The 14,459-nt window shown below is 39.9% G+C and overlaps 1 protein-coding gene across 1 annotated transcript in view; it reads left to right on the top strand.

Annotated features, from left to right (window-relative positions):
- Positions 1-14,459, top strand: part of GGH (gamma-glutamyl hydrolase) — a 28,691-nt gene continuing 14,232 nt past the window's right edge. Inside the window, exons 1-5 of the mRNA XM_045861587.1 lie at positions 1-245; positions 4,012-4,126; positions 8,009-8,059; positions 10,673-10,757; positions 13,750-13,888. Coding sequence (XP_045717543.1) covers positions 137-245; positions 4,012-4,126; positions 8,009-8,059; positions 10,673-10,757; positions 13,750-13,888 — 499 coding nt within the window. The 5' untranslated portion in view covers positions 1-136. The remainder of the gene's footprint in view (positions 246-4,011; positions 4,127-8,008; positions 8,060-10,672; positions 10,758-13,749; positions 13,889-14,459) is intronic.

Raw genomic sequence — 14,459 nt, 5'->3', positions numbered from 1 at the left:
ACTGCATTTCCCATAGGGCCCTGCGGTGGAGCGCCACCCCAGCCGGACGCACGAGGGGCCCCCTAGGACTTGTCGTGGCAGCTGCCTGCGACCCGCCCGTAGAGTCTTTGAAAGGCGGCGGGAGGCTGCCAGCGCCATGGCGAGCCTCGGCCGCCTGCTATCCGTGCTGGGCCTGCTGCTATGCGTGTCCGCGAGCCCCCCGTTGTCTACTTCCTCTCCCTCCAAGGCCGAGAAGCCCATCATCGGTAAGAGGGAGGGGCGCGGGCCGGTGTAGTCCTTGGCGCCCCCAGCTGGGAGCTCCAGCCGTGTGTCGGGTGGGAAACACCTAGGAATTGGGGTGCGCTGGGTACCCACATGCACTGCTCGAGAAGCGCGCTGAGACACGGTTTGGGTCCTGCTGAAACGTAGCTTGCCTCAGTGATTTGATATGGCTTTAAAGTTGGGAGGGAGGAGGAGGCTCTGAAGAACCTTGAGGATTTTTCTGTTCTTTGTACACCGTGAAGAATTTCTACTAATTAAACAAATTGTGTGCATGCATTATATTCATTAGGATTTCACTTTTAGGGCGTATTTCGAGATACAATGCATTGTACATATAAAAGTCGAGTTGATCAGATATCAAGAAATTATGGTATGTACCTTGGACTTTGTCATCTTGAGCAGTGGAGGGCAGCAGTGGCTAGTATGATGCTAATGTCCATTCTGTTTGGTGTTAAAATGAAGCATGTAAATTTTCATTTTCAACAAATTTATGATTAAAAAGAGTAAAATCCGTTTGAATCACCATAACAGACATTTGAGATAGGGCAGGGGAAAGCTACCCAGGGGTAGTGAACCTGGAATTAAAATTTGCCAGACGTAATTTATGTTGACCGTTAAGACTGGTTTTATTGTAGCTTTAATATTATACCATTTATACTGTTTTTTTCTTCCACTAAGCGGTACAGTGTATTTTGTAATTAAATATGAAGTAGATGAGAATGTTTTCATTTATATTGGTAGTGCCCAGTTTTCAAATGGGTTGTGTATCAATATTTGGAAATTATTGGAATGCCTTATTTCTTAGCTATTTAAAATAGAAGTTAGATTCTCCAAGGAGAATTAACTCAAAATATAATTCTATGTAGTGCACTGGAAATTGTGGGTGCAGAGAAGAGGAAATAAGAGGAGGGAATTTCGTTTCCTTTTCCTATAAACAGTAGTCATCCAGGGTCAAATATAGAAAAAGTGAGTAGGCTTTTGAGCATCCGGATCCATTAAGACAAAATAGTTCAGTGAACACCTACTATGTGCAAAGTATTAGGAAGTACAAATTATTCAAAAACAAGGAAGCCACAAAAGTTGTGAGATGGCTTTAAAGTACAGGTGACATTTTGGTTATATTTTGAGGGGCTGGGAATATAGCCTGAGCTCTCTGCCCAAGATAGAAAAGTGAGTATGTGTGGGCAATGAAATGGGATAAGTTGGTGGAACTTACCTGCTGTCTCTCATGTATGTATTTTTCTCCTTTCTGGTACCTTGTGTTCACATGTCCCAAGCCTCCTTTGTGGCCGCTGATCCTTGCCTGTCCTGTATCCCTCCATGTCTTGTGACACTCCCTAAATCTTTCCCTACCAAAATTTATTTTCTGTAATGAAGATGATCCTACCTATCCACAGGGATTAAAACAGTTTGAAGACATTTTGGCCTTTGGTCTATGTTAGCGCAGTGCCTGATAAAATGTCAGCTGTTGTAAGAAGTTGGGAATATGGAAACGATGTCTCGTGTGGCCTACAGAGTCATTGAAAGTGTTCCAAATGGTGGAGTAGTGATCGGTATGGGCACAGGTATACTCTTGGGATAAACGTGTTTTGATGTGACTGAGTACTCGGATGAGGATGTGGTTTCAGTTGTAAGAGGCAGCCAGGGAGATAGGTGGGGCAGAGCACACATAGGGTCTTGTAATGTTTATGAAAAGTTTCAGAACCCATGGGAGTGCTTAAGCAAGGAGGTACACCCTGCCAATTTGTTATCTCTCATTTTCTATGATCTCATTTTGTGTTGCTTTTTTCCCCTTGCTCACACAGGGCTTTGGTCTTTCAGACTCCTTGCAATGTGGCAGGCACAAAGCTGACTCAGAGCCTTTGCACTTGCTGTTTCCTCACCCTGGATCTCTCTTGCTCCAGACAGCTGCATTTGGCTAGTTACTTCACCATCCTGAAGTCCTGGATCAAATGTCATGTTCTACCTTCTTAAGGATCTGGCAAGCATATTTGAGAGACTCTCTTTTCGCCTACACATGGGACACCTCCTACCCCCAAATGCACACTTTCTTCCTCTGCATTACTTTTCTCCTTAGCACTTACCACCAGCCAACACACTATATATTTTACCTTTCTTGTCTCGTTCATTTTCTCTCCATTCCCTCCCACACACTATCATTAAAGCTCATAGGACAGTGATTTTTGTTTTATTCACTAATGTGTCTGCAACACCTAGTCAGTGCCTGGTATATAATATGATTCACTTATAAGTGAATGAATGGATGAATGTTGAATGAATATTGATATGATCAGATTTCTTTCCATGGGAACTGGTTGGAGATGGTGGGGGTTGTTTAAGAAGGAACGTAGAGGGACCTTTTAAGAAGCTATTGTAATAGATTGGAGGGATGCTGCTTGGACTGAGGTAGATTTACTGATGATGTTGGAGAGATGTGGGTGGAAGATATTTCTAGTCTTGCTTTGTTGTTGAGGAAACAGTGTGTCTTTGAGTGTATGGGGCAAGGGAGAGGCCTCCTACTAGGTTTAAGGATCTGTATGTACTGAGATCCATTTTAAGTCTAAAGCTGTGTGAAAAAGGCTGGTGCTATTGTAAACCTGTTTTGGAGGCTTATTTAGCCTCCTGGATGAGGGCAGAGAGAGGAGGCTACTTAAAACTCAGATTGGCCTCCACTACTTCTTTTCTAAAGTCTGTGGGTGTACTTGCAGGAGAAGCTTCATATTTAATTCTGTGAATTAAGTGAATAAAGCACAGTAGTTCCCTTGTATCCATGGGAGACACATTACAAGACCCCCAGCAGATACCTGAAACTGTGCATAGTACTGAACTCTATATAAACTATGTATTTTTCATATATATCTATATATCTATATATATAGATATATATATATTTAATTTAAAGTTAGGCCCAGTAAGAGATTGGCAACAACAATTCATAAGAAAATAGAAAGTTATAAACAATACAGTTGTCCCATGCAGTTGAAAATTCATGTGTAACTTAAATTAACCCTTTGCATCTGTGGCTTCCCAACCCTGAATTAAAAATACTGTTTTTGACCCGTGGTTGGTTGAATCTGTGAGTGTGAGGATACAGAGGGCCGAGTGTATATTTCTTGAAAAAAATCCATATGTATAAGTGGACCCATGCAGTTCAAATCCAAATTCAGGAGTCCATGTGTGCTTTAATAGGAGTTACGTGAATGTGGAATCTCTCAGAATATCGTTTTGTACTCCCCTCAGCTTTGTTTTTACTTAAGGAAGCTCTTCAGAGCTTCCCTTGGCCGTGTTTGAATTGCCAGCACTGTTCTTGCATTTTGGGGCCATTATTAGGTAAAGTAAGCATTACCTGAACACAGGTCCTGCAAGACTGTACAGCGATCTACCAACTGAGACGGCTATTAAGTGACTAGGTGGTCGGGGAGCATCTACAGCTTGGAGATGCTGGACTGAGGGATGGACTCAGGTCTGGGGCAGGATGAGGTAGGACAGCGTGAGATTTCAGCACACTTCTCAGAACAGTAGACAGTATAAAACTTACAAATTGTTTATTTTTAGAATTTTCCATTTAATGTTTCCAGGCCATGGTTGACCGTGGGTAGCTAAAACTTCACAAAGTTAAATCTTGGATAAGGGGTAACAACTGTAGTGATATTTTTACTGTGGTATCTTTCAGTTTCTGAGCGGGGGAAAAAAGGAAATTGATTGAAGCTTCTCTTTTTTTCTTTTTTCCCACCTTTTTTTGTAATTTAGGCGTATTAATGCAAGGGTGCCGTACTAAGGAAATGAAAAAGCTGGGAAAATACTATATTGCTGCATCCTATATAAAGTATCTGGAATCTGCAGGTGCAAGAGTTGTACCAATAAGGTATGATTCAATATTTTTTACACTATATAAATAAAAACTGTTTTACTTCTAAAATTAGCTTTTAAAATTAATGCTTTCTCTTTTGATTGCATCATTTAAGTGTGGTAGCATAGCATGTGATTTTTGCCACAGATCTGATGCTCAGAGTCTCTCGCTACATTGTTTAAAGTATGAAGTGATGTTCATCTATAACACCATTAGAGATATGTCGTATCTGTCCGATAGAGAAGAAGAGATAGTTTCCTTTACCCCCCAAAAGGTGGTCCTTATTAGACATTATGAAAGTAATGGAATGAAAGAATCTTCAACTTTACCAGCTTTATTCTATAATATTAGGATAAAGCTACCCTTAGGGCATGAAGGGAGTTTAGAAGATGACTTTTGAAATACCTTCACACTCTATTTTAAAAACTTGTAAATGACTAACACAGCAGTGTTGCTTCAGTGTCAATCACAGGTATTGTAGTCTTAAAAGGGCTGTATTAGTTTTGTGATGTAATGGCCTATTAAGAATACAATGATTAATGTCATGTATTGATTTGGAAAAAAGTGGATTTTTTTTAACAAACAAAACCTTATAAGTATTAATAATATCATCCAAAGTAAGTGTATTTTAAAAGCTTCCAGCACCACCATCTAATCCATTATAGGTGATTTCATACACAAAATGTAGCTTTTTGCTCAGGGCAACATGCTTTTGTAAATAATTCTGCATTAAGAAAACTATAACCAAAAATATCGTCAAAATGGGACATGAATAATCAAAATGCAAGTGCTACACTTTAGAGAATTACACCATAAAGTGGTTTTATGTTTCGCTTTGTAAGATTGTCTTCTTGCTTGTTTGTTTGCATTTAACAGTCTCTACCCCAAGATGAACATTTGCTTTTGACATTTGTCTTTAATTCTTTAGTAGCAGATCTGATTTTTCAAAGGAAATCTTATTTGGAACTGAGGTAATGCCAGAGTTTTAGAGCTGAGGAAGCATTTTACGCAAGCCATTCTTTTAGGACATGAGGGCCGATAGCATAGCATGGATGGGAGGTAGGAGAGACAGAAGGCAGGTGTACCAGTTCAGAGATTGTTGCAGTAGGGTAACTGTGGAGTGATGAGGGCTTGTCTTAGATCAGTGGTTATGGGATTGATAGGTAAATGTTATTCAAGAAAATAAAAATCAGCCCAAGTTAATGACTGATTGAAAAAAAGGACATGGGGAGGAATAGACAAGAAAGACAGAAGTTTTGAAACTGGGGAAGTTCTGACATAAGTGATTCACCAAATACTGGTATGTATGACAGAGATACTGAAAATATGACTGTCAATATAGAGGTTAATTTTCAGCTTGGGTTCCCAAAGTTCATTTTAAGTCAATTGCTAAGAATTAGAACCATATGATCCTATCAAAACAATGTAATATGTGGCAGCTAAATTCCCAGGGTAACCTGCAAAGGAATACCTGATGTGGAATGAGACAGAGGATTGCACTGATAATGTGGGGCTCATTTTGTGCATTTAGGATGCTGGGAGCCAACTGCTGCAGTTTAGAAGGGAAAAGGAGGAGGATGGGAGATGTAGGCAAAACTCTGGAATAGGCAGAACAGTTTGTCTGTGGTCTCCTTCTGCCTTCTTTCTGCTACTTCGCTCTCAGGTGCCTGGTGCTCTCAGGCTATCAGAAATGCCTCCTTGGGACTCGGGGACCCACAGAGCATCCTCCCCGAGAGGCGGCATGTGGCACCCCCTGGGCTGCTTTTGGTTCAAAAATGTGTTTTGTTCATGCAGCATTTTAAAACATTTTAATCATTTATAAATCAGAAGACTTCATAAAAGCCTGAATTTCTGGTGTCTCCCTATCCTTTTTTAAAAGAAAGTTGTCTGGAGCTGATTTGAAATGGAACAAGTGCTCTTCAGTGGCAACCATGCCTGTCACTCCTTTTCATGCTGTGTCATTTGTCATCATTACCAGGCTTCAACTGTTCTTCTAGTTGAAGAGAGAGTGAATTATTGAGAGGTTCTTTTGCTTTAAGAAAGTCTGACAAATGCAAATCACATCTGTGTTCAAACCTTCGGTTTTCCCTGGCAGGTCTCTGAGGCACTTGAGTTTGTGACAACACCATCCGCCAACATTCAACAACGAAGGCCCTTAATAGTGATTAGCAGGGAGTCAAAAATTCAGTCATGGACAATGTGGGAGACATTTATTCAGAATTAATGAATTGAATGAAACTGGCCTGTGTGGCTAGCTGTCAGGAGTCCCTGGGGATGCAGCTAAGTGACCCAAATCCATTATTTCCTGATGGTGGTGGCTGCCCATCCTGGTTTAAATATCCACAGGGAAGATTCTGGACCCTGAATGATTCCCTTTTCCATTGGCACAATTTGGGCAGATTGAACTGGCAAAATAGTGGGAACAGGCAAACTCACATTTCTCCCCCCTGTCACTTCCCAGGTCAAGGCCACTGCCCATCATTCCTCCATGTAAAAGGGTGGCAAGCACCTTTGCAATGTCATCCACTGCTCTGTGGCTCTCTGCCAGAAGGACTACTCTAAATTTCAAACAGAGCTGATCTTGCAGAGCTCATTTGGACTTAGAGGAGAGCTCAGACGGGTTTACTGGCTTAGCACAGTCAAGTTCAGAGCATCACAGGTATCTACTTATTAATGTCAGAGGTGCTCTGACTCCCCCTAAAACTTCCCTGGGGCCAAAATGGACTGTAGTTGATGTTTGATCATCAACCTACTTCTGTGGCAGAGTGGGAGGGAATTATGCCTTACGATTCTTTTACAGAACCACAAGACTGCCAAATGGAAGGATTTCATGAACAGGATGCCCTCTTTCCTCATTCTTGCATTTTGTTTGACCTTCTAGAAGACACAATCCACCTTGCTGTGACTTAATTAAAGGTGGTAACCAATTGTCATAGATTACTCCCCTTCGTCTTTTCTGGAGAAGGGAATAAAATCATCAGTAACACAGTGATTGGTTAGGAAGTCTTCACAAGGTGTTTGGTGAAGGACCCTCAGAGTCGTTGCCTGGGCAGATTAGGCCAGTCTGCAGTGATGTGTGGCTAGCCCGTCCCTAGTGCTCAACTCTTCTGACTTTTGGACACACAGCAGTCCGCAGACCTTTGCAGCTGGTGGCGAGGGTGGGACGAGTCAGGGACGTGGCTTCTCTATGCATTGTTTTTGTCTGCTGAAGCTGCCTGCAGTTCAGATAGGCATGTTAATAAATCTCCTTATTTAGACTTTACAAAAAAATACTAATTGGCTAGCAGAGATATTTCTGGTGCTTAAATCCCTTTTTTTAAAAGTATTTTTTTTTATTTTTAACTATCATGGATACATACAATATTATATTAGTTCCAAGTATACAACATAGCGATTAAGCATTTGTATAACTTAGAGGTGATCCCCAATAAGCCTAGTTAGTGCCTATCTGACACCATGTATAGTTACTACAATATTATTGACTCTGTTTCCTGTGCTGTACTTTCCACCCCTGTGACTCTTTGTATGTATGGCAATTTGTACACTTTCTCACCCAGCCTCCCAGTCCCCTCCTGTCTGGCAACCATCAGTTTGTTCCCTGTATCTCCAAGTCTCATGGCCTTTAATATTCTGCATACAAATACATCACAATATTAAATTGTATTAGACCACAGAAAAACATGCTTACTCCTCTGATTAGCAAAACAAGGATGTAATTATGCGACTGTGTAGTTTGAAAAGACTCCTCTAGGAAGGTAGAGTGGTAATGTTATCTACAATTTAAGAATTATTTTTTCATCTGGCTTTTAAAAATTAATGTGGTAACTTCCTTTAGAGCCTGAATGTTTTCTTAGGTTTGGGAAATAAATGTTTTGTTACCGGTTTTCTCATTTTCAGGCCTGATCTTACAAAGGAAGAGTATGAAAAGCTTTTCCAGTCTATTAATGGGTAAGTTGGCAGCTCTGTATCAAGTTGGCTTGATACAGTATGTGAGGCCTGTGTAGTCTGCTCTTACAAAAAAGTACATATAAATATTCCACGTGTTTCTGTATAAACTATCTTACAGTGGCATACCATTGGTTTCCTGAATTCTTTTATAAGAATTATTTTGTTGAGAGAGAGAGATGCAGAAGTCCCACAGAGAAGGAAGGTTAAGAAATAAATGTTACGAAGCAGACATGTATGATTTCTTTTAATGTGTGACAGTCTTTCTTCTTTTAATGCCTGTCTTAAATATTTTGGAGCCACTTCACTGGCAGGGTGCATACTGCTCGCCTAGGGGATTTGTAAGTCCTAATTAAGGATATTAATAGGTTGTCTTTCAGAAGGTAATTTGCATAGAACTTGGAAAAAAGTTATCTATTCTCTGACATGGCCACAAAAGACATGATTGGTTAGCTCATAGAAAAAAAAACTTTTAATAATATGAAAAAATGCTCAACATTGCTCATAATTAAAAACCCCTTTTTAAAACTACCAACTTGGCAAAGATCAGAAAATTTGCTAATATTGTGTAGTGAAGGTGTGGAGAAACCAGTATTCTCATACTTTTCTTATGGATGTGTAAGTTATGTAGCCTTTTGGGGGGCAGTTTCTCAGTATCTATTGAAATTACAAATGCACGTACCTTTGGGCCAGGAAATCCTTAGTAATTTTATTTTACAGATATATCCCCCCACTCCCACTTGTGAAGAGTTGGGCCAAAACATAAGCATTGTAGTATTGTTTGAGATACGCTCAATTTCCAAGCCACCCGTCAGTCCATCGGTTAGGAATTGAGTAAATAAAGAAGACCAGGCATGAGAGGATGTTATGACAGACTAAGGAGGAGGCTATCTGTAGCTGTTGCTTTGAACCGCTGCTGTTGCCCGGACAGTGTGACATTGTTAGACAAGGAGTGAGGCTCATAGTGGTGTGCACAGTGTGCTCCCATTTACTTCGGTTCACCAGGCAGTGGCGAGGAGGTGAGTGTGACGGGTGTCTCCGGGTCAACACAGCCGACTACAGCAGTGGTCGTTTCTGATTGGGAGTGGGATGGAGGGAACCTGTCTTACTGTAAAGCTTTTATAAAAAGAGCTTTTTTTAAAAAAAATTTAAAGCTTTTTTTTATTACTATCTTTTTAAAAAGGCCATGGTTAAAACAATCATATGCCCTCAGTCTTCAATTTGGTTCAGTAAATATTTACTATAAAATCAGTTAAATTTAGTAAAACATTAAAAGTGCCCATTATGTGCAGTGACCTTTGGCACAAAGATAAATCCAGGCTAGAATGTGTGATCGAACCTCAGCGTTTCACCGGGAAATGAGCGGTGCTCCCTGCAGCCCCAGAGCGCTGTCTCCGAGCCCTGTGACGAGCCCTGTGATGCAGCAGCCCCCGGCCCCTTGTGGGGGTGTGCGCGGAGGTGAAGCTGCTGCACAGCGTGGCTTCACAGGAGTCGTCAACTGAGAGGGGCAGTCGAGTTGTACTTTATGAAATTACTAAAGTTCATGATAAAAATACTAGATGTGATGAGAGGCAGCTTTTGAAGTAGTGAGTCCATGAAAAGGAAGACCTGCTGAGTCTTCATGAATCCACTTGGAATCATAGGGTTTTCTGCACAGTCTGGTGGCAGGTGTTCTGCCGCATTGTTCGTGTGTTTTCTACTAGACTGTGATTTTACTGACAGCAAAAATTACTCCTCTTTGGCCCTCTAGGCTAATACCGAGCCTGGCTCATGCAAGAAGTTGAATACAATAGAACCAATAATCTCAAAAGCATTATGTCACATGTCTTGAATTCAAATTTAAGTATTTTCAAAATGTCAGTACATTTAATCTGACTTTTATAATCTCTTTTGACCATCCTTGCTTATTTTAAGACCTGTTATAATGTTTAAACTGTATAGTTAATTTAAAAAGTTGATATCAAACCATAGTAAATATTTTTCTATATCTCACCTGTATGGGTAGAGTAAAATAAAATCAAATGTCTGTTACTCCCCTATTTTGTCCCCTGTACTTTTTCTAGAACTGTGATTGTGTTCTTTTCAAAATTCCCTAATCTCATGCTTGTTTCTGAAGACATTACAGGGTGGTAATAAAAAATTAAATTCTCATGGATATGTAATTCTAACCTACATGTATTTTTGTGATCAGTTTGTTCTTTATGGTTAGGAAAAACACCTTTGTGAACCAAAACTGACTCAAGATTATGGACTTTAATTGATTTTGGCATCATGGATCACCTTAATTTAAACCTTCCTATGCTTGGAATTTTGTCTCTACTTGATTTTTAGCTCTGTGTACTCTCTCCCCAACCCCCATTCATTTACCTTTAAGTTATCTGTATGAAAAATAAACTTGCTCATCAAAGAAGTTTAGGAAGAATATGCACAAAATATTCTTAAGTATAGTAATTTACAAATGGGTAGGATTATAAATATTTCATTTTTTTGCCATAGTTTTTTCATTTTCTGTAATGATCTTGCCGCTATGTCATAAGGAAAAAGTTGTTTTAAAATCGGAAGATTGGTGTCTGTGGGGGTGGGGTTGAAGTGCACCCCTGTCTGGTGTCATTTCAGGGTCCTTTTCCCTGGAGGAGGTGCTGACCTCAGGAAGTCAGGCTATGCTCAAGCGGCCAAAACCTTTTACAGCCTTGCCATAAAGGTAAATATTAGTTGTTGCGAATTATTTCAGATGGGTTTTTGTAATTTTCCCTGGGGATAGTTCCTTTTTCAAGCATATGGTAATGCTTCTCTCACGGTTAACCTTGGCCTCATCACCCCTTCTTGCCCTTTGAGGTGCCTGTCTTGAGCAGCCAGTGGTGGCTATCGCTGATTTTCTACTTAATTGAATCCTGGGCTCCAGGGGACCCTCAGAGCCCTGCTGATATCCCCTTGCTATTTGTGCCCACTAATGTGAACCAGGTCCTCCAGGTGGCTTAATAAGCTGTTTTTGTTATGTACCGGGCATTGTTCATATGTTATTAATTTTCATCTCCTCTTTAAAGCTGCTCTTTCTCCAACTTATTCCAGCCTATGTGATGTTTCTTCCCAGTTACCTTAACATCACTTTCAGTTACCAAGTAGAGCCTCTTGACTCCTTTGTAATGTCTCACCTTTGAAGCATAGCTCAGACTCCCGCTATTTCTCTGCTGAACTATTAACAGCAGTTTTCTAATTAATATTGCTGGATCTAGTATCTGCTCCCTCCCCCATAAATATTTCTCTAAAGAACTGCATTTAGCATATGAAATACTTGTTTGAAAACTTTTTAATGGCCAATTCCAATTACCAGTAGTCTTTCTTAGCCTTTTGCTGAAGACTGATAGTGTGTCCACAGCCTGCCTTTCTCAGCCTTTCCTTCTGCAGGTCACTGAAGCCAGGTTGGTATTTCCAGCACAGACTCTTTGTCCTGCAATACTTTCCAACCTTGTTAGTCTGTTTCTTTCTACTCCATTCTGATTTACATCTCTGTTGTCTCTCCAGGCTGAGGCTCTGTTCTTTAGAGATTTCTCTGCCTCCTTCAGCTGCAGGCGTCCCACTCTCTCTTCACTTTTAGAGCACTTTGTTGCAGACTTGTTCAACATTTTTGTCTCCTACTCTGTACTATGACTGGGTCCGTAACCTTATCAAGAGGCTTGTAATTCAGAAGACAGAGTATCTTGAAGTTAGCTGTTCATGTCTCATCTGATTTCATGGTTCTGACACCCTCTGAGGTGTTCCTCATTTCATATTGTATGGTTCATGTGCTTAGTATTTGCTCAAGATTTAAAAAAAACATGAGTGAACACAATTGAAATTTTATAATGTGATTTAAAATGAATTTGAGATATATATATGAACATTATAAACTAGTCATTCTTTGTTTTCCTACTAGAGATTCATATAACCAGCTTGCTCAATTAAAAAAAAAGAGCCACATAACCTATAAGACTGACAGATCTATTTTAAAAAGTGTTACCAGCTACTTGAGGATTTCAAAACAAAGGAAAAAGGTTAGCCACTCAGAACTCCTTGTTTAGCACCAGTCACTGGGGTCCACTGGGCCCTCATTGCAGAGGCTGTGGGAAGTGAGTAGTCTGTTGGGTCTGCTCAGCTCCCCTCTGCACCCGCTGCTCTGCTAGGCTGTGTAGAGAATCACGGCCGATCAAAGATGTGCTTCCAGTGAGTGGAGACTTTACGTTTAGTTGAGAAATTGCATTTGGTACATATGGAAATAGAGCACAGTCAAACCCTCTTTTGTATTTATTATACATAAATGCAGTAAGACCCTTCCGTTTAACATGTACAATTTTAACTTCTAAAAATAAAATTTTCCAGACCTGTAGATAAAATGTTAAAAATCTTACCTTGGGGGCCCTGGGTGGATGACTCAGTTGTTTGGAGCATCATGCTGTACAGCAAAAGTTGTAGGTTCAATTCCTGGTCAGGGTGCCTACCTAGGCTGCAGGTTTGACCCCTGGTCAGGGCATATAGTACAGATTGATGTTCCTCACATCAGTATTTCTCTCTCTTCTTTCTCCCTTCCTCTCTTGATAAACAAACAAACAAACAACCCATATCCTCAAGTGAAGATTAAAAAATAACTCTACCTTGGAATAGAAAGTATAGGAATTAATGTAATTATCTATTTTTCTCAGTGAGAAACAACAACAAAAAAGAAACAGCCCAACAATTTCCTCATTTGAAATGAGTTATCAGTAGGTTATATTTTATAGTTTATACAGGAAACAGCTGTTTTTAGAAACATTATAAAACTCATTTTTGTAACTAATAGCACATATGGTTTTTGTGCAGTTAACCAGAACACTCAGTTGCTACAGTACTTTTTCCCCAGTCATGCTAGTTGTTGTGACCTCCTTTGAAGAAACCCAGTGCCAATAAGAAGTATAAATAGTAGGTACAAAATAGACAGGGGGATGTTAAGAACAGTGTGGAAAATGGAAAAGCCAAAGAACTTATATGTACGACCCGTGGACATGAATTAAGGTGGTGAATGCAGGTGGGAGGGGGAGTGCAGGCTGGAGGGGAATAGAGGGAAGAAAATAAATGGGACAACTGTAATAGCATAATCAATAAAATATATTTAAAAATAGAAGAAGAAGAAAAACCCCAGTACCTTTGCACTTTTTTTAGTTGACAACTTTTACTTTATAAAAATCTATTTTACTTTTGTTCAGCTTTTTCCTTCCTTACTGTTCCTTTCCTTCCAGATCATGAATTTCACCTAAGTTAAATCTAATTAGCGAAAGGTGGTAAAATGCAGCTATTAGTATATATTCTGAGATAATGGGGGAAGAGTGTGTTTAAAGCCAGACAATTAATTATCCAAGCAACAAGATTTACAGAAGATTGTAAATAGGCATTTATCAGCCATCGTCTTTGATATTTATAGTCCCTAATTGTTACTTGTATTATTGGTAGTTGACTGGCAGATGTCGGTCTCTTCCCTAGCACAGCTGAGGTTGGATAGTTTGGTTGATTAAAACTGATTATGTGGGAGGTTGGCCTGAAGAGAGATTGTGATAGCCTATTTATGGAATCTGGAAAATTCTTGAGAAATCCATATATAATTCAGGTGCTTCCCTTGTAATGACATACCAAATGTATCATTTTTGTTTTGAAAAGTTTGAGTAAGATTCATTTCTCTTTCAAAGAGTTTTGATGGTGGAGACTATTTTCCTGTGTGGGGTACATGCCTTGGACTCCAAGAGCTTTCATATCTGACCAGTGGAGAGTACTTATTAATCCACACAAATACTGATGGAATTGCAATGCCCCTGAACTTCACTGGAGGTAAGAATTGTCTTCTTGACCCTTTAAAAATATTAACTGGGCAGGATTGGTAAGTAGTATATATCACATAAAAAATGCTCATGCTCATGCCCTGCCTGGGTGGCTCATTCAGTTAGAGCATCATCCCGTCCATACACCAAAAGGTTGCTGGTTTGAATCCCAGTCAGGGCACATACCTAGGTTGCTAGTCTGATCCTGTGTCCGAGCACATTCGGGAGGCAACCTATCAATGTGCCTTTCCCACAACATTTCTCTCTGTCTCTCTCTCGCTCTTCCTCTCTCTCTAAAGTCAATAAACATATCTTTGGTTGAGGATTTAAAAAATACTCATAACACTTACTAATTTTTAAATTATTTACATGGACTGAAAATGTGAATGGTTACCTTTGTACTCGTTATGAGGGCGGTTTTTAAGGAATTTCGAATTTTGTGAACTCATTGCTTCTAGTGTTATCAGGACCGGGCATGAATAAAACTAAAATTGGACCTGGTTTTGAGTCCCAGCTTTGTTATTGTTGCTGTAGGGAATCCCTTAACCAACTTAACTTTAATTTCATGATTTGTAGCACAG

The sequence above is a fragment of the Phyllostomus hastatus genome, unplaced genomic scaffold, assembly GCF_019186645.2.
Source record: "Phyllostomus hastatus isolate PE091 unplaced genomic scaffold, TTU_PhHast_1.1 phas_scaffold_21, whole genome shotgun sequence".
Taxonomy (NCBI): domain Eukaryota; kingdom Metazoa; phylum Chordata; class Mammalia; order Chiroptera; family Phyllostomidae; genus Phyllostomus; species Phyllostomus hastatus.
This window is presented reverse-complemented; position numbering and strand designations above follow the sequence as displayed.